The 25,191-nt window shown below is 47.4% G+C and overlaps 1 protein-coding gene across 3 annotated transcripts in view; it reads right to left on the bottom strand.

Annotated features, from left to right (window-relative positions):
* Positions 1-1,301: 1,301 nt before the first annotated feature.
* The window catches only part of LOC135817076 (uncharacterized), a 38,255-nt gene continuing 14,365 nt past the window's right edge, over positions 1,302-25,191 (bottom strand). Inside the window, exons 6-12 of one of the 3 annotated variants that reach the window (XM_065330182.1) lie at positions 14,964-15,081; positions 14,582-14,640; positions 13,853-13,975; positions 12,596-12,681; positions 10,425-10,555; positions 9,603-9,689; positions 1,302-2,573 (exon numbers count right to left, since the gene is read on the bottom strand). In XM_065330182.1, coding sequence (XP_065186254.1) covers positions 2,137-2,573; positions 9,603-9,689; positions 10,425-10,555; positions 12,596-12,681; positions 13,853-13,975; positions 14,582-14,640; positions 14,964-15,081 — 1,041 coding nt within the window. In that variant the 3' untranslated portion in view covers positions 1,302-2,136. Of the gene's footprint in view, positions 2,574-6,087; positions 6,517-9,602; positions 9,690-10,424; positions 10,556-12,595; positions 12,682-13,852; positions 13,976-14,581; positions 14,641-14,963; positions 15,082-25,191 lie in introns of those variants that run through there. The other 2 variants (XM_065330184.1, XM_065330183.1) reach the window with 2 other exon arrangements.

Raw genomic sequence — 25,191 nt, 5'->3', positions numbered from 1 at the left:
TTTCGTCAACATCGTCAACATCGTCAAAGTGTGAACGGTGCCAACAAGGCCTGGAAACAAGATAACTAGCACCAGTGTGCCTTCAGTTACTTCAGCTTGAGCCGAGGAATGTCGAAGAACAACCCTGTCTCTTCACGCGTTCCAGCAAGAATAGAACTGATATTTGCGACAGTCCTTGCATTCGGGAACAGGCTATCCGCTAGCGGGAACTTCGACTAAGTACGTTAGGGTGATGTCTGCGCGGTCAATATTGCCTTCCAGCAACCAGCTGCAGCAGAAATGTAAGTCGCGAGTGTTTCGTGTGTTGAATTGTTCGCAGCGCTTTTCCCTGGCGAAACAGCACCGAGTGCTCCAGGACAGCGGTGTCTCGTCAACGGATTACTCAGTCAGTTAGATTTGACAAGCACCGGCATGCAACAATCTGTGACAACTCCTCGACCTCGTTGCCTGCTTTTGGTATCCATTATTTTGATGCTTGCTTGCATAGGTAGGTGTTGCTGTGCTCAGTCGGAGTCAGTGCTATGGCAAAACTATTGTGTCGGTCTGTTTGACATTTTCCTCTCAGTTTCTCCTGAAATGAACGTCAGTTGAAATGCAGAATTTCATGATCATGTTCCAATAGTTGACGCCAACGCCAAGACATGCAAGATCGGGTGATATTAGGCGAAGCTATGTTCTCTCAAACTTCGTACTTACGTAATTACGTGGGACGGAGAATAGACTTGCAGGTAAGCTTGCCAAATGTGCCTGTGTTCAGTGAAATGTGATCTGTTTTTGCCACAGAGGCTATCAACTTTGTCCCCCCCCCCCAACGAACCTTTTGAAAATGAAGTACTGTAGTAAGATCTACTATTAGTACTACCAAGTAATACCATTTGTATTGCGTGACTGATCTTTTCAATGTTCTAATCTTTCAAGTGACGTTTCCTTTTCTACCTGGACTCCTCCTTGGTTTCCCTTTTCTCTCTAGCTCTTCTCTTGTACCTTCTTGCTATTATACATTTAAATGTGGGGCTTTGAATAAAACAAGTCGAGTACAACTAATACTATTTTTAGTCTGTGTTGCTGATAACCCATCACAAAATACATATTGGTGGCTAGGGGTGCTCGCTAGATATACTTGCTAGGGATAGTTGCTAAAGATGGGGGGCTAGGTCTAGTCACTAGGTGTTTGTGACTCTTTAGGTGATGATGTGGACAAGGAAGAACATCCGAACATTGCCTGAAAGATAACACCGGCTAAAATTGCATGCTATCAGTTCAACTTCGATCAACGCCTTCAACGGCTTAGGGAAAGTTGCTAATGGGAAAATAACTATCAGTAAACGCTTATGCAGGAGACAAGCGGTGTAGTCAAAATTGAAGCTGACGTGGAAGTCATTATTCCACAACATAATCAGCACAAAAACAAATTACTTGAAGTATGCATATAGGACATGAATGTAGCTGGTATACGTAGTTTTAGGTTGGATATGAGAAATATAGGACTCTGCAGGTGCAGGATGCCTGTCATTGACCAAGTGAGCAGTGGTGTGGTGTGAAGGCCTTGCAAACCCACAGGGAAATTACATGGCACTCACTATACAGGGTAATAATTATGACATGTGGCTCTTGTGTGGTATTGCTGCTATGAAGTATGATGTCATCCATGGTACTTCTGTTGTGAAGTATGATGTCACTCATGGTACTGCTGCTATGAAGTATAATTTCATCCACTATACTACTGCTATAAAATTGAATGATGATGTCATCCATGGTATTTCTGTTGTGAAGTGTGATATCATCCCTCTAGGCTCTAGAACTAATGTTAGGAGAAATGCACATTCTATCATAATAGCAATTGCTGGTTTGATCAAGAAGTGTAGCTTGTATAGTTCTTTTTCATCATCTAAAATCGTAGATCTCAATTCGTACCATTGCTCTCTAAATGGCGTTAGCTACCTTGCTCTAAATATGGCCTCATTTCTGTGATTAGATCCTTTGCTGCAGGAAGTGCCTATCATCAAGTTGTGTGAAATCAGGTGAGATTTGGTGCTCAAGTAGCTTGGTTGTTCTGGCAGTACATGTACAGAAAATGCTGTACTACACATGCAGATAGGCAAGTGCAATACTCTACAGAGAGGCAAGTGCAATGCTCTACAGAGAGGCAATCTCCGTGTCTATACTAACAGTTCCCCTAGATCCGCTGACTGCTCTGTTGGCCATTGTCAAGGCATCGCTACCTGATGATGATGCAGACGTATCCAAATCAGCACAGCTTCCGTCGGGTGTACATGTAAATGCTGCAACCGTTGGTTCAGCTGCTGATATCGACACTGATTTCTTGTAAGACTTCATCTCGGTTGGTGTATACTGCTCTGTGTCGCCGTTCCTAGACAATGTAGAAGTGTGGGCTTGGCCATTGTCCTGCGGCCTGGTTACAGCGGGAAGTTCTATAGTACCCGTTCTGCTTGCAGGTGCAATGCTACCACCTGCTGCTGCTGAGTGCGTCATATGGTTATGGCTACGCGTTGCACTGATGTTGCGTAATGTTTGCCGGGCGTAGCGGAATCGCTGCTGCTCCATCTTACGAACTGCAGCAAAGCATAGGAGAACAGGAGACCATCACACCGTCAACTACTCACAGCCAGTGCTAGACATTTCACCTGCAGGCAAAGAAAACCAATTCCACTGTCTCGCATATGCTAGAACTGGCATGCCTATAATCAGGCGTACACTTGATCAAGACATCTGTACTGTGCCGAAAGGATGGGCATGACGGTAGTATACTACGAGAGCCACTAGGTGAATAGGGCCTCTAGGATGGGCATAACGGCAGTATACTACGAGAGCCACTAGGTGAATATGGCCTCTAGGATGGGCATAACGGCAGTATACTACGAGAGCCACTAGGTGAATATGGCCTCTAGGATGGGCATAACGGCAGTATACTACGAGAGCCACTAGGTGAATAGGGCCTCTAGGATGGGCATAACGGCAGTATACTACGAAAGCCACTAGGTGAATAGGGCCTCTAGGATGGGCATAACAGCAGTATACTACGAGAGCCATTAGGTGAATAGGGCCTCTAGGATGGGCATAACAGCAGTATACTACGAGAGCCATTAGGTGAATAGGGCCTCTAGGATGGGCATAACGGCAGTATACTACGAGAGCCACTAGGTGAATAGGGCCTCTAGGATGGGCATAACGGCAGTATACTACGAAAGCCACTAGGTGAATAGGGCCTCTAGGATGGGCATAACGGCAGTATACTACGAGAGCCATTAGGTGAATAGGGCCTCTAGGATGGGCATAACGGCAGTATACTACGAGAGCCACTAGGTGAATAGGGCCTCTAGGATGGGCATAACGGCAGTATACTACGAGAGCCACTAGGTGAATAGGGCCTCTAGGATGGGCATAACGGCAGTATACTACGAGAGCCACTAGGTGAATAGGGCCTCTAGGATGGGCATAACAGCAGTATACTACGAGAGCCACTAGGTGAATAGGGCCTCTAGGATGGGCATAACGGCAGTATACTACGAGAGGCACTAGGTGAATAGGGCATCTAGGATGGACAAGATGTTGTGTACTACATCAGTAAGCTAATGCTGAATCCCATCTCCTGTGTCCATGTGTGCAGTATTCACAGCCCTGGAATTAATAGTGGGCTGCAGTACGCACTTGAGATGATCCCCGCCCAAATATCTGTGCAAACTCATCTTCAAAGTATAAGCATGGGGGGGGGGAGGACAACCGTCCTTTCCCCATCATATCCAGCAATGAAGACCATAATAATAATAATATGGATTATTAGAGAGGTTGCGCACAACGCAAATTCGTAGCGCGGTATATTTTTAACTAAAAAAAGCTAACAAATATTCGTAACCGTGAGCTTGCGCACAACGCATGAACGTTTTCGTAGTGGGCGACGTGTCGGCCGTGCGGGTGCGAAGAGTCAAGACAGGGAGTTTTAGAATATCAGTATTTTAGTACTCCAGGTAACGAAAAATATTTTCGTAGATCTGCTCTGTTTCGGTCGCGTTTGGACGGATCTTCGGAGCAACTTTCGTTACTCGAACCCGGACGGTCGAAATCGAACGAATTTTCGTTGTGCGCTACCTCTCTATTGTCATCCAGATACCTTAGTCCAAGACGACCAGCTGTTGGCACTAGGCTTGCATTTGCAGCTTGCTGGCCATTCAGCTGCCTGACTGCTAGCTTGCATGCCCAGCTGGCTCGTCAGGATTAGAGTTTTAGGGGTATTCATCAGCAGTTGGCTGGCTGCAAGGATGACTGGACACCACTAACAGTCAGTGTACGCTATTGAGCTATCTGCCAACATGGTTGCCATGGGGATTGCCTGTCCACTGGCCAGTTGATTTTTAATAAATGAACCTGTGGATGACCATGTTGGTGTTGTTGTTCTCATCGCAATGAGTATGAGAGTCTGAATATGTCCGGTACAGATCTGCGCCTGCGTTTACTCAGATTCCATTGGCCATGCTGTGTTTACTAGTGATTGACTGGATGCAGCAACTCGCGGTGTGCTCAGACTGGCTAGATGTGATTATGGCGTTGTAGATACGTACTTAGAAATGTACTGATGACTGTACTAATGACTCCGTTGGTAGTATTAGCCAAAGTAGGATCCTCCTATGGGAAGCTCGCATTTGCCAATAGCTTTTGGCATCTGTTCAGTCTCACCCCTCCGGCCGGCATGGGCTATACAGTACTGACTCACTGCATTGCCACCTTGGGACCTGTGAGGTACTGACTCACAGTAGGGAGGTTTAGTCCCACGTAATCCGTGGGTACTTTACGTGGGTGTACCACGTGATACTCAGTGACCCACGTACAGACGTTTTCTGATTCACGACATGCCGTGTATGGAGGCTCACCCACGTTCCGCCAGAACGTGGGTGAAAATTAGAATGGAGCGCATTGTGCAAGCTGTGAGGGTGCTCAGCTGAAGAAGTTTCCGAAGCACGAAATCAAAATATTCGATGAGCTTCTTAGGCCCGGGTAGCTTCGTCTTTGACCAGGTTTGGGCCTTTCGCTTTATGCTTTTGTTTGTTCCGTGTGACTAAACACAACATTGCAACGTGGGTGCCCTTCATCCACTTTACGTGGATCACCCACGTACGCGTTTCCGTTACGTGGGAACTAAACCTCCCTATTGCCACCTTGGGACCTGTGAGGTACTGACTCACATTGCCACCTTGGGACCTGTGAGGTGTTTGTCATGCTGGAGACAAAACGGCACTGTAACCAAGTGCAAGTTTGTCTCTACTCCAGCTCAACTGATCGGGGAGGGGAAGAGTTCCCTGAAATACTGATTTTGAGCAGGGAGTGGAAATACTGTTGGGTTTTAGCACGGATTGGTGCTCTGTTGCATGCTTGCCAAGTGGAAGGGTCAACGGGTTCCTTGTGTGCTCCTGGCAGCAGTTGGATTGGTGCTCTGTTGCATGCTTGCCAAGTGGAAGGGTCAACGGGTTCCTTGTGTGCTCCTGTCAGCAGTTGTGAGTCGATCAAGTGTCATTTTCTGGCCCAGAGGCAGAACTCCATGTAACTTAGGAGCGACCAATTTCGCTTCGCCGATAGTTGCAACATATTCACCACTGCTACTTTATTCACATATAGCAGGGCCTGCTCTAGACATTCAACACAGCCCGGTCAGAGTGTACCTGGCGCATGCAGACCAGCCGGGTCAGATCATCCGGCAGAAAAACAACCAAAAAGCCTGCTCAAAACTTTCAACTGTGTCAAAAGCTATTGCCAAAGTAACTTACGCTTTTGACTGCCTGCCCCATCGACTTTCAATGTCCTGACTTCCTGCTCGCCGCTGGCCAGCTCGCGCTCGAACCAGTTGACCCCAGTTGACCCAAGCCGAGTTTCTGTCGCTTGTAGACTGTAGTGTGTACGGTTGCGCTAGATTTGCAACAGATGGGGTCCGCGAGTCGTAAAATACCGGTATTTTAGGAATCCATTGTCAGTTTGAGACATTTTTCAGCCGGGTCAGACTGGACCCGGTGTTATCTGTCCAGCCAGGTCGTGCAGTTCCCCAGCCGGGCGCGTGACCCGGCTATCCAGCAGGCCCTGATATAGCTGGAACATATCAAGTTCACAATGTTCGGCTCTATAATAATACGGTAGAATAATGACAAAATCTCAATCCAATGGACACTTTCCCTCCACAGTCACTTTTCAGCACCCTGGGCTAGCAATAAACTAAAATAGTAGTTCTCTATAAGTGAAATTATTCCATGTTCGGAATGTTGGCTACGGCATAGGCGTTTCTCTATACTTCATCTCCGACTGATTCGTTCTCAATAACTTCTAGTTCTATGGTGGGAGCATCTTCAGGTGTTAGAGGCCTCCGATTGCTTGCTTCCAACGTTGTAGTAGTAGCAACGTGTTGTGTCTGTGGGCTGATCTCCGTCATCCTGAAAAAATCCAGCTGCGGTTCAAAATCCAGCTTCTTCGATAGTGACTTCAAGTTGATAACGTTCAATCCGTTTAGCCGCTTGACTGCAAAGAACAGAAGAGAAAGATGTCAACAGTTGAGGTGAAATTATGTGCTGCATGGTTACCTTGTCAACTATTGAGGTGAAATTATGTGCTGCATGGTAACCTTGGCAACTGTTGATGTGCTACATGGTAACCATGGTGAAGCTAGACGTGAAAGGAATCGGGTGCCTAAGCTCTGGGTTACAATTTCTATGCCTCTCCATTTTGTGCCCGACTATTGCACGAAAAACGAAATGGAGAACATATACATCGGTGTGATTTTCTGAAATATTCCTAGTTCAGTAGGTGATGCAAATCTCTGTGAAACTATGTACATGTCCAGGGCTATACCTTCTGCCAGCATACAAGTAAATTGTCAACTCGGCTACATGCAGTATTGCTCAAGCCATTCTGGTTAGGCAATTAGTAAGTACAACTTTATGCACGGTGTGTTAGGGTTAGGGTTAAAGGAAAGTGAAGCAAATACAATGCAATGAGAAGTAAGACGAGGTGGATGGATGGGAAAGGAACTCAAAGCAATGCAAAAAAAGAAGGAACACAACGCGAAGGAAAAGTATAGAAGTAATGTTGAAGATGGAGGTAGGACCGTCCGAAAGAAAGGTTAAAAAGATAGTATATGCTTCGTGTGCCGCCCTACAACCGTACTGCTCCGCAGTTGCTTTTTAACCCTCCAGGGCGTCGGAACCGGTGCGGCAGGTCCGGCCTAAGCCGCACCAATAATGTCATCTTGTGACTTTTGAAGCAATGCGATATGGGCTATTTGGGCCCAATTCCCACAACATTTCCCGGGGGGGGGGGGACCTCCACCTACTCGTACTGCTGCGGCCGCACATAACTTCCGACGTCTCCGGTCCCTTACACCAACCCTAACCCCTAAGACAATGAAGTGTCTCACGTTGGACATGGTGCATCATGCCATGCCACTGTTGCACAACACATTCTCATGCAGTAGCAAAGAGACAGGCAAGAACACTGCATGATCAACACTCAGAATACATTAACATTTTCAGCAAATTATTAGCAGTTTAAAAGTCAGCATGATTAACTTTCAAGATTGGAATAACATGCAGCACTTCAATTCACAACTCACCGATCATCAGGTTATCAAGGCAGCAAAGGTTCTGCATTGTGCGGAAAAAGAAAATATGCTGTGACATACAGCTACAGAACTTGTGGATTCAAGACACCGTTGACTATCTCCATTTACTATCGGCTCGATGATGGGATGAGTGGGGAAGAACCCGAACAAATGCGCCAGTGTGCCCTCTTCTTGTGTGTAATACAGGTACGGATAGATAGTGGTACCGGTAGCGTAGATAAGAGCCGTAAAATCTGCAACGTACATCTCCTTATACGGTGAAAACATACATGACTGTTTTCCTCCAGCCGAGTCAGATAGCCCCTATTGGGCAGCAGATAAGCACACATGTTCGGGTTGTGTTACTATGGAAATGCCATCTGAAATTATAATTTGTTATGGTCTACATCTTGATGAGTCAATGCCCATTGTAATCCTCTCTCCAAGAATCTCCAATGGGCCTAAGCTCGTCACTATTTAAAATTTTATTGGCGAGACCGAACCAATTTTTTGGGGGGGGGGGGGGGGTTAGACATAATGGGCGGCAGCATGGCTATCCAAGAAGCTGTACATAGCCATAGTTGCCCAGGTCAAAATTTAGATTATTCATCTGTTATCACATTTCTCCATACATTGATTTTAACATTGAAATCTTCCGAAAAATTGTTCGCCTCTAAATTTATTAGAAAATTCTACATATTCATCACACTGTTAGGTATACATAAGATAGAGGGAGTTGAAAACAGGAAAATCACCAAAACTCGAACTAGCGACCCTCGCTTAAAAATTATCCGATTATCTAAAATGATCAGCAGTTAACAGTTTCAAAAAGTCCATGCTGATATACATGCTCGACATGGTGAAAATAGTCTAGATTACTTGCTGTATGTGTGAGAGAGATCGCCTTGCCTTGGGTGATACAAGTGTAAATCATTCCTGGATTTGATCGCCTTGCCTTGGGTGATACAAGTGTAAATCATTCCTGGATTTGATCGCCTTGCCTTGGGTGATACAAGTGTAAATCATTCCTGGATTTCACTTTTTACTGTGGTACTGCCCTCCAAAAGTAACCTTCCATCTGAAAATTACCCCAGCTGACAGAAAAAGAGACGCTTCATCGGGCCATGGAAGCTGGTAAGGATCTGGGTGGAATAAGCACCCCATTCCCGCAATTCTCTATACTGCATGCATGGAATATGCTTGTCACTTGTCACATGTCACAGGTCCAAAACATAATATCCACACCAGGAAACTATAGGGTGAGTCTCTGCCCCTACCCCCCCCCCCCCCCCCATTCCTCAGTCTCTGCCCCTACATTAAGATCGGGCGCCGAAGAACGCAGGGGCTCGAGCGCAGCCTAGGAAAGTTTTTTGATTCTAGCCAGACCGTTCTTATTCACACACGCGCGGCGAGTCGAGTGACGTCATGACGTTTGTCATGTACATGTACATGTACATGTAGTGCAATGTAGTACTTCTAAACTAGTGGGTGTCGTAAATGGGAATGACTGTACATGTAGCAGTTACTGTTTACACGTGTACATGACATGTACTCACCTCCCATACATGTACAATGTTCCAAATTTTAAAAGTGTTCTTAAATCTGATAATTCTAGCCTGGACTGTTCTTAAATTTTGCCGGTTTTCCAGCCTGGGTTTTCTTCGGCGAGGTGTTCTCCGGCGCCCGATCTTACTGTACCCCCCTACCCCCCCCCCCCCTACCCCATTCCTCAGTCTCTGCCCCTACCCCCCCCCCCCATTCCACAGTCTCTGCCCCTACCCCCCCCCCCCCCCCATTCCACAGTCTCTGCCCTTACCCCCCCCCCCCCATTCCTCAGTGTAAAGTGGAGAACTGAATGCACTTTTTTGGCGCTTTAGGTACACAGGCTGTAGAGTTATTCACACTAAGTGAGGAGAATGTGTTCATATCTAATGCTATACTAGATCAGTGTGAAGAAGAGGTTGGTGCGACTTCGGCAATACTTATACTAACTAGATCAGGTACTCACAAATCTTCTCCAGTCCAGTTCCGAATTTGGACATGTAGTTTAGGGCCACCAAGAACAGCAAAACCGTGTTGATATTGGCAATCATAGCTGCAGAAAAATAAGAAGAAAAGTACAAAAAACGGAGATTTCCAGGGAGTGCCGTAATTCTTAAGTTCACGTTGTCAAAATGTCTGTGCTGTGTATAGGTGTAGGTTGAGATGAGACACTTCTCAGGAGCTTGATTGGCTAGAGTTGAGACACTTCTCAGGAGCTTGATTGGCTAGAGTTGAGACACTTCTCAGGAGCTTGATTGGCTAGAGTTGAGACACTTCTCAGGAGCTTGATTGGCTAGAGTTGAGACACTTCTCAGGAGCTTGATTGGCTAGAGTTGAGACACTTCTCAGGAGCTTGATTGGCTAGAGTTGAGACACTTCTCAGGAGCTTGATTGGCTAGAGTTGAGACACTTCTCAGGAGCTTGATTGGCTAGAGTTGAGACACTTCTCAGGAGCTTGATTGGCTAGAGTTGAGACACTTCTCAGGAGCTGATTGGCCAGAAGTGAGACACTTCTCAGGAGCTTGATTGGCTGGAGTTGAGACACTTCTCAGGAGCTTGATTGGCCAGAGTTGAGACACTTCTCAGGAGCTTGATTGGCTAGAGTTGAGCACCTCATATATAGTGGCTGCAGCCATGACTACAATACAGGTGATTGGTAACGTGTCCAAAACCTTGGGTCAAGAGTAAAAGTGCCATTTTCAAATGCTAACTGACAGGCACACGATTGCAAGCGTGTACGCACACATACACGCGTACACACGTACATGATGCTACTTTGCCAGCTTACTGAATAGTGAGAGATGCTCAAATGTTAGGTTATCGTTCGGCGGAGCAGTTGTTGGTACAGATGAGATCAACATCAAGGGACACACGTTGCTTTTCATTTGTTGGCAGAGTCGACAACTCTTCGTCACAAATCTGGAGAAATACAACAGGACAATTGAGCGTCTCTGTACATGGTATTGCGAATGTATCAGTGGGCCTCTCTATAGACTACGGTGCATATTATTGGTACCAGAATGTAGTGGGGGTCTAACAGATCCCACGAATCACAACCTGCCATCGAGGCCGATCATGTGCCATGGCAAGCATACTAGTATTGATCACTGGTTGCAGTGGTGCTTCGGCTGTGACAGTCTCTACGCAACGCACCACTATGATATCAAATTGATGGTCTCTACAACACACTAAACCCGTGACTACAGTTGGTGGTAAAGGAGCCACGGAGCAAGCACCACACACAGTTGAATACATGGCACAAACTGTGTTCGGGATAATCTGCAACCGACGGGGTATAGGAACTGCAGAGCAGTACGGTTGTAGGGCGGCACGACAAGCAAATGCAATACAATGAGAAGTAAGATGAGGCGAAGGGATGGGAAAGGAACTCAAAGCAATGCAAAAAAGAAGGAACACAAGGTGAGGGAAAGTAGTGGAGTGATGTTGATGGTGGAGGTTTAAAAGCTTTTTTTGCCCAAGGTCGGTTCATCAGACTAATGGCCAGAATTATGAGGAACAGTCCATTTTATAGGGTAGGGATGTTAGAAAGGACATGATGTGTGGAACTTTAGAAGTGTTTACGGCTAAGGTGGCTGGAAAGGCTCTTCACCTTCCTCCATGCAATAAACGGTGCTGGGTTTATTCGAGTATTGGCATAAACCCTCTAGGCGAAACAAGCTTGTGACCAAACTCTTGGACAGTCCTACCTCCACCTTCAACATTATTTCACTACTTTTTCCTCGCCGCGTGTTCTATTTTTCTTGCATTGTTTTGAGTTCCTTTTCCTTCCATGTAGAGGAGACTGTTTAAAATTGGAAAAAGGTTGCAAACCGGAACGGGCTCAATATCCGCTTTCTCTCTTGGTATTTCGATTAGAAAACATAATATGTCACAGTGAGACTATGATGTGTTTTACTTCGAGCCAAAACCTTCATGGCTCTGTGATGACCAGAAGCGCCATACCAAGCAGGTGAGTTTTTGACGTGTTGCTTCGCACTGTGACTTGAGTTTTACGCCTTTCGAAAAATCAACTTCTTGTTGCAGGTAAACAACGACTCGCTTCTCGCCAGTAAAGCACCTTATACCAATAAAAACTAATGGAAGCACACACAAGGCTTATTGTTACTCTGTACTGGACGTCGTGGAGCCATAGCAATTACATGTACCTAATTTCAGAACTCAGACTGAAATTGACGTGCACTCAGAATCTAAAACCTTTCCGGTTTGGAGCCACCTCTGATTTGAATTGAAAAATTGGGCAACTTGGGAGCAATGGGCCAACATAAAGGAGTGGCTCAGTTTGATTGACTCTGGCCCCAGAGCAAACTTCAACATGCCAGTTTCCTTCCACAAACATATTTTGAGTGAACAATCCACGCTGATGATCGGTTTGGGTCTATACAAATTTGGCTGTCAACCCGTTCCGATATCGAACCGTCCCCTCTACATCATCTCACTTCTCATTGTATTGCATTTGCTTGTCGTGCCGCCCTACAACCGTACTGCTCCGCAGTTCCTATACCCCGTCGATTGCAGATTATCCCGAACACAATTCGTGCCATGTATTCAACTGTGTGTGCGGTTTTCTCATACGAAAAGTAGCATTTCAGTCATACCGGTGGCAATAATAATGACGACGATCACGGCGACAACAACAGCTATTACTACTGCTACTACAAAAACTGAGAAGAAGTGTGGAGGCTTCCTGCAGTTTCATAATAGATACAATTGGGTGAACTCACCCATTCCACAATACTCTGCAAATTTCCGAACCATTCCATTATATACAACGTTTCGGCCAATGGCCTTCTGCAGGTAGTCAATGATTGAATTGAGTTCACCCAATTGTATCTACTACAAAAAACTATGACAACTATGTGGTCGCCAACGACGACAACAACAGCAACGACAAGAACAACAAAGTTGAACAAACACAATCTGAGTCGATGAGTGTCCTACCTGAAGAACTTGAATGAGTAGTATCCCAGCATGGCTAGCAGAATGAGCAGAAAGATGACCATGATGACTTTGTTCTCACGGCGCACCTATCCGCCAGGGAATACCATCACCACACAAGAACACCAGACACACCAGACACACCAGACACACACACACACACACACACACACGCACACACGCACACACGCACACACACACACACGCACACACACACACACACACGCACACACGCGCACACACACACACACATGCACACACACACACACACACACACACACACAAGAACACCAGACACACACACACACACACACACACACACACACACACACACACACACACACACACACACACACACATGTACAGTAAGTTGCAGCAACAAAACTAACACTGTATTCTACAGACGATGGTAGAACCGCATCACTACGATAACTACCATGTGTTGCCCAGGAAAGAGGCGTTATCTACAAAAACATTCACATGCGTGCAGAAACAGGGTTGCCAGTTCCGTTCAATGGCCTCACCCTCTGCGAGCGAGATTTGCAACTGATGCGTGTATTAAGGAAAAGGACATAAGGATACGAGTTAAGAGTAACTCTCCATCACTGTAACTGAATACTATATACAGTCAGAAAGTGCAATAACTAGGCACAAAACTGACAAGAGTACTGAGACATTCGACGTCCTGACACCTAGCTTCAACACATCTCCGTAGCGCTAACCGTTACAGTGATGGAGAGTTACTCTTAACTCGTATCCTTATGTCCTTTTCCTTTCTACATTTATTTATGGCTCAACATCCGAGTTTCAAGATGCGTGTATTGTTCAGGTAATGAAAATCCCGGTGTTACCACTGAGCAGAAGTTATCAATGCTGCTCAAATGCTGCTCAAATGCTGCTCAAATGCAAGTCTTAAAAGGGATACTGTATAGCAGGAAATTTTCGGACGATTTCGTACACGGCCTCTTTTGTACTAAAATTAATTCCGTACTAAAATTTGTTCATGTCAAATTATGTACACTATACATGCGTACTGCTTGCGAACACGTGCATTCAGTATGCAGCATTGCACGAAAACAAAATCCGTACAAAAGGTCGAATTTCGGCTTTGTCCGAAAATATTTCCGTCCGAAAATTTCCTGCTATACAGACAGAGGATAAAAAGGCCGTCCAACGGCAGGTTCCAGTATCTGTAGACTTTCCTGCATATATACACACAAAATACAGTAGCACGGGACATTGTGGCATTTGTGTGCTTACCGCTAAGTAGACGACGATGGTAACGACAATAGCCAAGACCATAGCGACTATGCTGGCAACAAACTCTGGGTCGTTCATGTCATCACGCAGCAACAAGGTCACATGACTAAGTAAGAACATTTCCTGTAACACGGACACGGACACACACACACACACACACACACACGTACACACACATACACACACGTACATGTACATATACCCACATGCAAACACACGCGCAAACGTACACACAAGTACACACATACGCACACATGTGTTGATCAGTACAACAATGCTTACTGATGAGCGTTGTGCGAAAGCTAGTTCCAGGCAATTTTTAACGTTCCTCTTATTGTTCTTCACATTATATTTCCATCATAGTTCCCCCTTTGTTCATCACCACTTTCTCTGACATTTGTTCATGACAAAACTCAATAAAGCCTTCGTATGTCCACTCAGCTGGTTCTGTTTGTTGCGATCCTTTACAGTCGACTTTCAGTGTGCGTCGATTTGAAACTGGTAATTCCTTTCTTCCAGTGCATCCACAGCGGAACCTGCAGCTCATTGCAGCAATTTTCACCAGGTGGAGCATTACCAGTGAGAGCGAGTCCAATATGATGCACATATATCACCGAGAGTGTGGTGCATGAATGACCGTGACAAGTGTGCAAGACACGCGTTGGCACAGAGAGTGTGGTACATGAATGACCGTGAGAAGTGTGCAAGACACGCGTTGGCACCGCTTACCGTAAAGAAAAACTCCAGTTTCAAGAAACAAGTGAAAATCTGATACGTACGAAATGCACCTGTTGAAAGGGGAAACAGAAAACAGGGAATCACGTGACTTTAAAGTCATGTTACTAATCTGTCCTTTAACTATCCTCAGTCCAGGTCTTCACCAGCTAGGCAATCCAACCTCATCATCAATACACATTGTCACAGTCTACATGATGCACTAAAAGGTATGTCTACTTGTCACCCATGTAAAGCACAGCATAACGAAGTTCTAAACGACTCAGGACAGTTTTAAACAGACTACCATACATACGTCATGTACACCCAGTGTGTATGTGGTCAGTCACGTGACCAAGGGGAATACCCTGTACCCATGTATGGTGACGTGACATACCTCTTAACTTTGCTTCTGCCTTGAAAGGCACTGTGGTGTAGATTTTCCAGCCAAACTCAATATACAAATGATACGTTGTGTACAAATAGAAGATCATCATTACTGTTGAGAGAATTGCCTGCAACAGCAACCACGTGTACGAACACACATGCACAAACAAGCCATGCAAACACATGCACAAACACAATGTCATACACACAAGCACACATGTGGTGGTATGTGAATTCGTAACAAGCAACCAAAGATCTACACAGATCTACACAGATCTCTCTACACTGATCTCTCTACACTGATCTCTCTACACTGATCTCTCTACACTGATCTCTCTACACTGATCTCTCTACACTGATCTCTCTACACTGATCTCTCTACACTGATCTACACTGATCTACACTGATCTACACTGATCTACACTGATCTACACTGATCTACACTGATCTACACTGATCTACACTGATCTACACTGATCTACACTGATCTACACTGATCTACACTGATCTACACTGATCTACACTGATCTACACTGATCTACACGGATCTACACGGATCTACACGGATCTACACGGATCTACACGGATCTACACGGATCTACACGGATCTACACGGATCTACACGGATCTACACGGATCTACACGGATCTACACGGATCTACACGGATCTACACGGATCTACACGGATCTACACGGATCTACACGGATCTACACGGATCTACACGGATCTACACGGATCTACACGGATCTACACGGATCTACACGGATCTACACGGATCTACACGGATCTACACGGATCTACACGGATCTACACGGATCTACACGGATCTACACGGATCTACACGGATCTACACGGATCTACACGGATCTACACGGATCTACACGGATCTACACGGATCTACACGGATCTACACGGATCTACACGGATCTACACGGATCTACACGGATCTACACGGATCTACACGGATCTACACGGATCTACACGGATCTACACGGATCTACACGGATCTACACGGATCTACACGGATCTACACGGATCTACACGGATCTACACGGATCTACACGGATCTACACGGATCTACACGGATCTACACGGATCTACACGGATCTACACGGATCTACACGGATCTACACGGATCTACACGGATCTACACGGATCTACACGGATCTACACGGATCTACACGGATCTACACGGATCTACACGGATCTACACGGATCTACACGGATCTACACGGATCTACACGGATCTACACGGATCTACACGGATCTACACGGATCTACACGGATCTACACGGATCTACACGGATCTACACGGATCTACACGGATCTACACGGATCTACACGGATCTACACGGATCTACACGGATCTACACGGATCTACACGGATCTACACGGATCTACACGGATCTACACGGATCTACACGGATCTACACGGATCTACACGGATCTACACGGATCTACACGGATCTACACGGATCTACACGGATCTACACGGATCTACACGGATCTACACGGATCTACACGGATCTACACGGATCTACACGGATCTACACGGATCTACACGGATCTACACGGATCTACACGGATCTACACGGATCTACACGGATCTACACGGATCTACACGGATCTACACGGATCTACACGGATCTACACGGATCTACACGGATCTACACGGATCTACACGGATCTACACGGATCTACACGGATCTACACGGATCTACACGGATCTACACGGATCTACACGGATCTACACGGATCTACACGGATCTACACGGATCTACACGGATCTACACGGATCTACACGGATCTACACGGATCTACACGGATCTACACGGATCTACACGGATCTACACGGATCTACACGGATCTACACGGATCTACACGGATCTACACGGATCTACACGGATCTACACGGATCTACACGGATCTACACGGATCTACACGGATCTACACGGATCTACACGGATCTACACGGATCTACACGGATCTACACGGATCTACACGGATCTACACGGATCTACACGGATCTACACGGATCTACACGGATCTACACGGATCTACACGGATCTACACGGATCTACACGGATCTACTCGGATCTACTCGGATCTACTCGGATCTACTCGGATCTACTCGGATCTACTCGGATCTACTCGGATCTACTCGGATCTACTCGGATCTACTCGGATCTACTCGGATCTACTCGGATCTACTCGGATCTACTCGGATCTACTCGGATCTACTCGGATCTACTCGGATCTACTCGGATCTACTCGGATCTACTCGGATCTACTCGGATCTACTCGGATCTACTCGGATCTACTCGGATCTACTCGGATCTACTCGGATCTACTCGGATCTACTCGGATCTACTCGGATCTACTCGGATCTACTCGGATCTACTCGGATCTACTCGGATCTACTCGGATCTACTCGGATCTACTCGGATCTACTCGGATCTACTCGGATCTACTCGGATCTACTCGGATCTACTCGGATCTACTCGGATCTACTCGGATCTACTCGGATCTACTCGGATCTACTCGGATCTACTCGGATCTACTCGGATCTACTCGGATCTACTCGGATCTACTCGGATCTACTCGGATCTACTCGGATCTACTCGGATCTACTCGGATCTACTCGGATCTACTCGGATCTACTCGGATCTACTCGGATCTACTCGGATCTACTCGGATCTACTCGGATCTACTCGGATCTACTCGGATCTACTCGGATCTACTCGGATCTGTCGCGTCCCCGGCTCAGAGTGACCGGACCCCGAATCACTACGAGCGGCGACTGAATATAGACGTGTGGCCTCACGACAAGCCCAACACAACCCAGGGGCCAACCAATATAGCTGGCTTGGTCCAAGTTCAACCCCACACGATCAACAGACAAAGACTGTTAGTTTTACGTTGTGAGTAGTATCAAATCCGAGCTCAAAGTAAACGAAGACAGAGAGCTGAGACCGAGTCTCGACTGCTAGACTAGACTAGACTAGACTAGACTAAAACTGAAGTAAAAGAGAGAATGAGAGCTTCTTTTATAGGGTGCTTCAGAGGTATATGGCGTGATCGTTGCGAGGTAATTCCAGGAAATAGCAGAACAAGTCAAACCGGAATGTGCGCAGCCAGTCAGCAGAAATGCAGAATATACGTACGGTGATCATTCGAGAAGAAAGAGAAAGAAAGACATCGAGAGAAGAAATACCAAATTGGGACGTGGGGAGCCCGCTCACCCACGTCAGAGTACAATGTGAGTATATGAGGGTCACGTTGGGGAGCCCGCTCACCCAACGTGCCATAGTTCAGCGGCTTCTTATGGTAAGTTAGTTCTGCTGCATTCTTGGTCTTGCTTGCGTGATACTCTGACCTCTTGCGCGGTGACGGTTTTGGTTCTTGCACACGTCTCCTGTCTTGCACTTAGCTCTTGTTATACAATGTCATAATCAGTCTTGGCTCTTTGCACGAAGCACCGAGGCATCGTGGAAACCTGTAGAACGTCGTAGTGACGTGGTTTTGCACAAAGCCTGGAGTCACATTTCCAGGAAGTGAAGAACTTCTAGGAAACGTACAACGCGAGAACCTACCTGACCAGGTTCCGGCCTTGGATCCCATAACGTGTCATGCCAAGAAGGCATGTCACCTACGTGGGAAAGCGCGTGTCGCTCAACCTACATGCTAAGCACGTGGGACAAGACACTGGCCAAACCACATTGTACCAAAAGGGCGTGACAGCTCAGCACAGAGCTACTCACTAGGTAGATCCTGCTATCACAGGACTATCAGGCAGCAGTTGTCTTATTCTGGGACGTGACATTTCCCCCGCCGTTGAAGAATCACGTCCCCGTGACTATCCTCGACCGATATGGTAGTCGGTGAGATACCGCGACGTTGCCAGTGTCATCCACCAGGCTCCGCGACGGATACAAGAGGTAAGTCAACTGGAGATGCAGGATGCAAGTCCAATCCACCACAGGTTTTGGTGCGAACACCATGTCATCAGCCTAATACAGCATATCACTCGTATCGGGCTCATACGACTGAACAATATCACTGACTGCTCACGAGAAAATACAATTCCTCGCCAGGTGCCAGGCACATAAAGCATTCACTCAATCCGATGGTGCTACACAGTTGTGAAACCAGATCGGTAAAGAGCTCGTAGTAAAATCCATCCGGTAACGAGCAAATTGGGACCTCACTCGCAACAACTCATCATCCCCAGATGAGTCTCGCCTACCAGGCTCCTCGACACAGGGCGTCCCCTGATCAGCCAACACTGTGCTCGTGGGATCCAGATCCAAATCATCCTCTCCCACCACAGCCTTTCCACTTCAGTTCTAGGACCTCGTCCTATATGAAGCGCAGACCATACTTCTTCGGCCCCAGGAATCCCATCCTGGCCTGTATGGTCACCACCGTCCCCTTCTCCGTTACTCACTATGCAAGCTCATCACCACCAACCGAAATTGGCTACAACTGACCGATCCGGGCGCCTCATCCACAGAGACCAACTGACTCCTCTGAGCCGTACACAACCCGAACCGGTGCACAGTTCAGTCATTTGTTGAGGATGCAAAGGCACCCATCAACATCACACTTTCACAGGATACAGTTCCTTCTTCAGGAAACTGGTCAACTTTCACCAAGGACAAGGACCGCGGCGAGTAACGAGTATACACTCCAGCACATACTAGTAGGTCATGTACTGTTCGGCCATCCTCTCCACAAACTTTTTTTTCTTCACAAACAGAACGTCTGGAGACTGAAGATCGACAACAAGGTCAGAACTCCCATCCTCGCGACTGACATGATCATCAAGAACATTCGCAGATAAAACTGCGTCCTCCAGCACCAAAGCTGGGCGTCACACAAAACTTCGTCTGGTGCATCGACACACAGAACGAGATTGCATTCGTCCACAACCAACGACGTGGTCTGCATCCTCCCATCGTTTCAGCCATGAAACAACCGGGTCTTCAAACAGCACTCGCGACTGAGAACAAACTGAGTTCGAATGTCAGTAAGGCCTCATCGTTGAAGAGACGACTTGTCAAGCTTCAAGAGCTTCAAGCGGTCTCAACAAACACCATGTCCGAACAGTGGCGTTTTCTTGTCGAAACTTGAAAACTACACTGCACTACTCCGTGATCCAGTCGTAGTGACTACTTTCACAACGCTCCGTAAAGAGGACCCAAGCCCTGTTTACGGCTCATGTGCGTACACATGGTACACGGGTTCACGCACCCTTCCATATCTGAAGCTGAACAACGCGCACTGCACTCGTACTTGAAAACTGCCTGAATGCAAACAACTCCTCGATCGATCGTGCAACTGGCAATAAATTTCGCACCTTGGTGTCCGCCATGTAGTCCGCAGCAAAGCAAGCTCGTCGTGCACTACGAACTCGCACTGCAGCGCTACAGGAACACGAGATCCGGAACGAAAGCCAGTGCTGGATGCGAAAGAGAAACGCACTCGGAGTTTTCTTCGTACCAAGTTGGAGCGTCCAACACTGCTGTTGCTCTGCCACGTCTATCGCCAAGAACCTGCCATCAGAGACGAGGTTGTTCACGAAAGACTGCTGTGGACATCGCGTCGTTGCAGTTACGGAGTGAGGAGAACTTAGACCATCCTGGTCACAGCACCAAATGTCGCGTCCCCGGCTCAGAGTGACCGGACCCCGAATCACTACGAGCGGCGACTGAATATAGACGTGTGGCCTCACGACAAGCCCAACACAACCCAGGGGCCAACCAATATAGCTGGCTTGGTCCAAGTTCAACCCCACACGATCAACAGACAAAGACTGTTAGTTTTACGTTGTGAGTAGTATCAAATCCGAGCTCAAAGTAAACGAAGACAGAGAGCTGAGACCGAGTCTCGACTGCTAGACTAGACTAGACTAGACTAGACTAAAACTGAAGTAAAAGAGAGAATGAGAGCTTCTTTTATAGGGTGCTTCAGAGGTATATGGCGTGATCGTTGCGAGGTAATTCCAGGAAATAGCAGAACAAGTCAAACCGGAATGTGCGCAGCCAGTCAGCAGAAATGCAGAATATACGTACGGTGATCATTCGAGAAGAAAGAGAAAGAAAGACATCGAGAGAAGAAATACCAAATTGGGACGTGGGGAGCCCGCTCACCCACGTCAGAGTACAATGTGAGTATATGAGGGTCACGTTGGGGAGCCCGCTCACCCAACGTGCCATAGTTCAGCGGCTTCTTATGGTAAGTTAGTTCTGCTGCATTCTTGGTCTTGCTTGCGTGATACTCTGACCTCTTGCGCGGTGACGGTTTTGGTTCTTGCACACGTCTCCTGTCTTGCACTTAGCTCTTGTTATACAATGTCATAATCAGTCTTGGCTCTTTGCACGAAGCACCGAGGCATCGTGGAAACCTGTAGAACGTCGTAGTGACGTGGTTTTGCACAAAGCCTGGAGTCACATTTCCAGGAAGTGAAGAACTTCTAGGAAACGTACAACGCGAGAACCTACCTGACCAGGTTCCGGCCTTGGATCCCATAACGTGTCATGCCAAGAAGGCATGTCACCTACGTGGGAAAGCGCGTGTCGCTCAACCTACATGCTAAGCACGTGGGACAAGACACTGGCCAAACCACATTGTACCAAAAGGGCGTGACAGCTCAGCACAGAGCTACTCACTACAGTGCGTTTTTTTATAACAGACCATTGTCGATTTTGATTTTTTAGTTTGTTCTCATTCCAAATTTGAAATTTTTTCTTCACAGCTGCGTTTGTGTGGGTCTTGGATCAAAGAAAATTAAGTTTGGGAGTCGGAATAATAATAATTGTCAAAGTTAGATATTCGGCCGGGTTTCGGCTGGAAATCCAGTTTTAAATGGTTTTCAGTGGATTTTGATTTTTAAAACGGAAGTTTTAGCCAGGAAAGCTCATCACTTGCATGGTGCCCGGCATGGGTTCGAATCCAGTACAGTTCATCTTGATTCTTTTTTTTTCTTTTCTTTTTTGGTATACTGTAGAGCGCATACATGTACATGTACATGCACATGGCTGTGCAGTTGTGCACTGCTGTCTGCAGTTCTCCTAACCTTTGTAGGAAACCAGTGAGTCGTGGCTTTTCACGACTTATTGTGGCAAACTGTACTGAATAATTCAAATCCTGTATTGCAATTAGCTCAATAAATCAAAACATTCCAGCATGGGTGTAGGAAACTTCCCTCGATCCCTGAAAGAATGCAGTGAAAATTCAAACACCACAACAAATCACAAAGGCAATTCACACAGCTCCCATAAAGAGACCGTAACAAAAAGGAAGCATGAGCAGTTTTACAAACACACAAACACACACACACACAATGCAAATAGGTCACAATTGTGTCTGGTTCAACATCTGCGAATAGTAGAAGACCATGCTAGAAAATTACCCCCACAACCGGTCTCAGGCATACCACGGCCAAAACACCACACAGGTCTGGACAAGTAATTATACTAACTGGAAGGTTATTGTTTGTGCTAATACATACGACAGTACAACAAGAGAGAGAACTTTGTTCACAAAACTATCGCCATCGGAACACACCAGAACTCCTGTAAAAAGAGCAGCGTGTCTCCGAAAGGAACTGGAGCATGCATGCGTACCACAGCAAGCGCAAACAGCTGCACAGCATACATGCATGCGTACAAGAAAGCCGCATCCACCGGATGAATCACGCACATGAATCACATGACAGGCAACAAGAGGTAAGAAGTAATGTCAACTACACAAGACAGAGTCATACAAGAGAAAGTCATAGTTCGATTACACGTTCCCACCAGTTGGCATTACTGGCGGAACCTAGCCGGGGCATTCAGGCCATCACGGGGTCGAAGACGCATTACTTCCTCAGGCTCTACTGGCTGGTCTTCTGTTGTATCATCGGCACTCACACCATCTGTCGGGTCCGAGACATCAGGCTTGATAAGTGACACGTTGACCGTCTTCATTTGCAGCAAGCCTCCTGCATCTCTCTGAATTCTCACGGTGACAGGGGTCACAGTCTCAGTGACGACCCATCCATCCTCGTATGGCGGGAGCCTCTTCTGCTGGCGCTGTGGGCGTAGCATCATCACACGGTCTCCACGGCTGTACGGGTTCTCGGCCTCGGGGCTGCATGCGTCAGGCCGTGACAGCTCCTCTTCCACCAAGTCGCGTATCTGGCTAGCCCTGTTCGCAAGCTTGGTTACCCACGCACTTAGAGACTCAGCTGCAGCATCCTTCTCCACAATGAGATGACGTGGCAACCAGCCAAACATGGCTTCCATAGGGCTAATACCGGTGGCAGAGTGTGGCCGCGTACGGTAGTAAAACAGCAGCACTTCTAGGTCGTCCTTCCAATCAGATGACCGGTCAAGCACCTTCCGTATCATCGTCAAGAGCGTACGGTTCATCCGCTCTGCTGATCCCTGTGACTGCGGGTGGTAAGCTGCTCCAGTGCGCACCTTAGTTCCAAAGACGCGAAACAGCGAACTCACAACAGCATTCGCAAACTCCGTTCCGTTATCCATCCTTACGACTTCAGGCGCGCCAAACTGCAGGCAAACCTTGGTCACAGCTTCAGCGACTGACTTGGCATCATGACGAGGTAGCGGTATAGCATCTGCCCACTTCGTAAAAGCGTCGACAATGACTAGCACACAGTGATACCGCCCTGAGCGATCGATACCGAGCTCCAAGGTGTCAATGACTATCTCACTCCAAGGCTTTCCTGGGATGTCCGGGCGAACAGGCTCTCCAACAGGACCTCGCTTCGTGCTTGCTCGGACACAGGCCTGGCATCGGCGCACATAATCTTGGCAAGCTGTCGACATCGACGGGAAATAGCACTCAGCTCTCAGCATGTCATGCATAGTCTGCCAGTTGGCATGACCAGAGTTGGCGTGCACAGCACTGACAAGCTGACCTTGTAGCGACTCTGGTATCACTGGCACAGCAACGCCACCTTCCACAGGCAGCTTCACACTCCGGTACAACATGCCTTTGTCAACCAGTAGCTGTCCGCCGATCTTCTTGAAACACTCCACCGTCACAGGCTCTCCCTTCTCCACTTGGGCAATGGCTTGACGGACATCAGCGCACTGCTGTTGCGCAACACTGACTTGCTCCAAAGTCACAGGTCCAATCACCGTCAGGGCCATGGCAGCTACATCATCCTTCAGCAGGGTCTTAGCATAGTGCGTCCACTTCTGAGGAACGCGAGTTAGCCGGTCGGCCTTGTTGTCAGCTGTCGGAACCCAGATGACTTCCACTTCCAGACCCAATTGTGCCACGGTCTCTTCGATAACCTGCAGACGACGTTGGATAAGCACGCTATGCAACCCACTGGTCTTCACGCGCTTGGAGTCGGTCAGAAGCTGTTGGATCCAACTAGCAACGGTTTTGGAGTCGGTCATCAGCTGGATTCGCCGCGCACCCCACTGGACTGCGAGGTTGAGTCCCTCAGCAGCTGCATCCAGTTCAGACAAGTTGATGTGGCGCTTGTCGTCCATCTTTCTCAGCCAACTGCAATCCTCGATGATACAGCCATTGAACTCCAACGCCGCGCCATACGCGATATCAGAAGCATCGCACCAGACTTTGCATGGTTCCTCTGCACTTCCGGGACCTTGCCACACACCGCCGACTGGGTCATCGCTGCTGAGGCGCTGGGCTAAATCAATGCAAAACCTCTTGAGCTGGTCAGGCAACGGATCGTCATACTTCAAGCCGAGAAGGCTAGTTAGATGCTTCAACCAGCTACAGTGCACTCGAAGCCAGCTCGCAACTGGGTAGTGGCCCACCAATGCTCCACACCACTTGTACACTGCACGACGTGTCAACACGTCCGGCAACGCGGTTCGGGGCCCATCTCGCCTAGCCCACTTGACCTCACCGCTGTCATCCTTGCTCAACTGCAGGCCAAGAACGCGCGCGGTCGCCGGGTCTTCCGCCGGCTTTGTCGGGAGTCCATACTCTGCCAGCTGCTTGACGACGGCATCCGTCTGCTCCTTGGGTACATATAGATCGTCGATATAGTTGTCGACAGCCGGAAACTGGCGAGTTGAGTACCGAACAATCAAATCCATCAGCTTAGGTGCTACTGACAGACCAAAGCCCATTCTTGTTAGGACATACGTCTGACCTTTCCACTTCACCACCTGGTAGCGCCATAGGTCAGGGCACACACGGACTTGCAAATATGCCTTCCGTATATCAATCAGAGCATATGAAT

Source organism: Sycon ciliatum, chromosome 5 (assembly GCF_964019385.1).
Source record: "Sycon ciliatum chromosome 5, ocSycCili1.1, whole genome shotgun sequence".
NCBI lineage: Eukaryota > Metazoa > Porifera > Calcarea > Leucosolenida > Sycettidae > Sycon > Sycon ciliatum.
The sequence above is the reverse complement of the archived record's forward strand: the minus strand, read 5'-3'. Positions and strand labels throughout refer to the sequence as shown.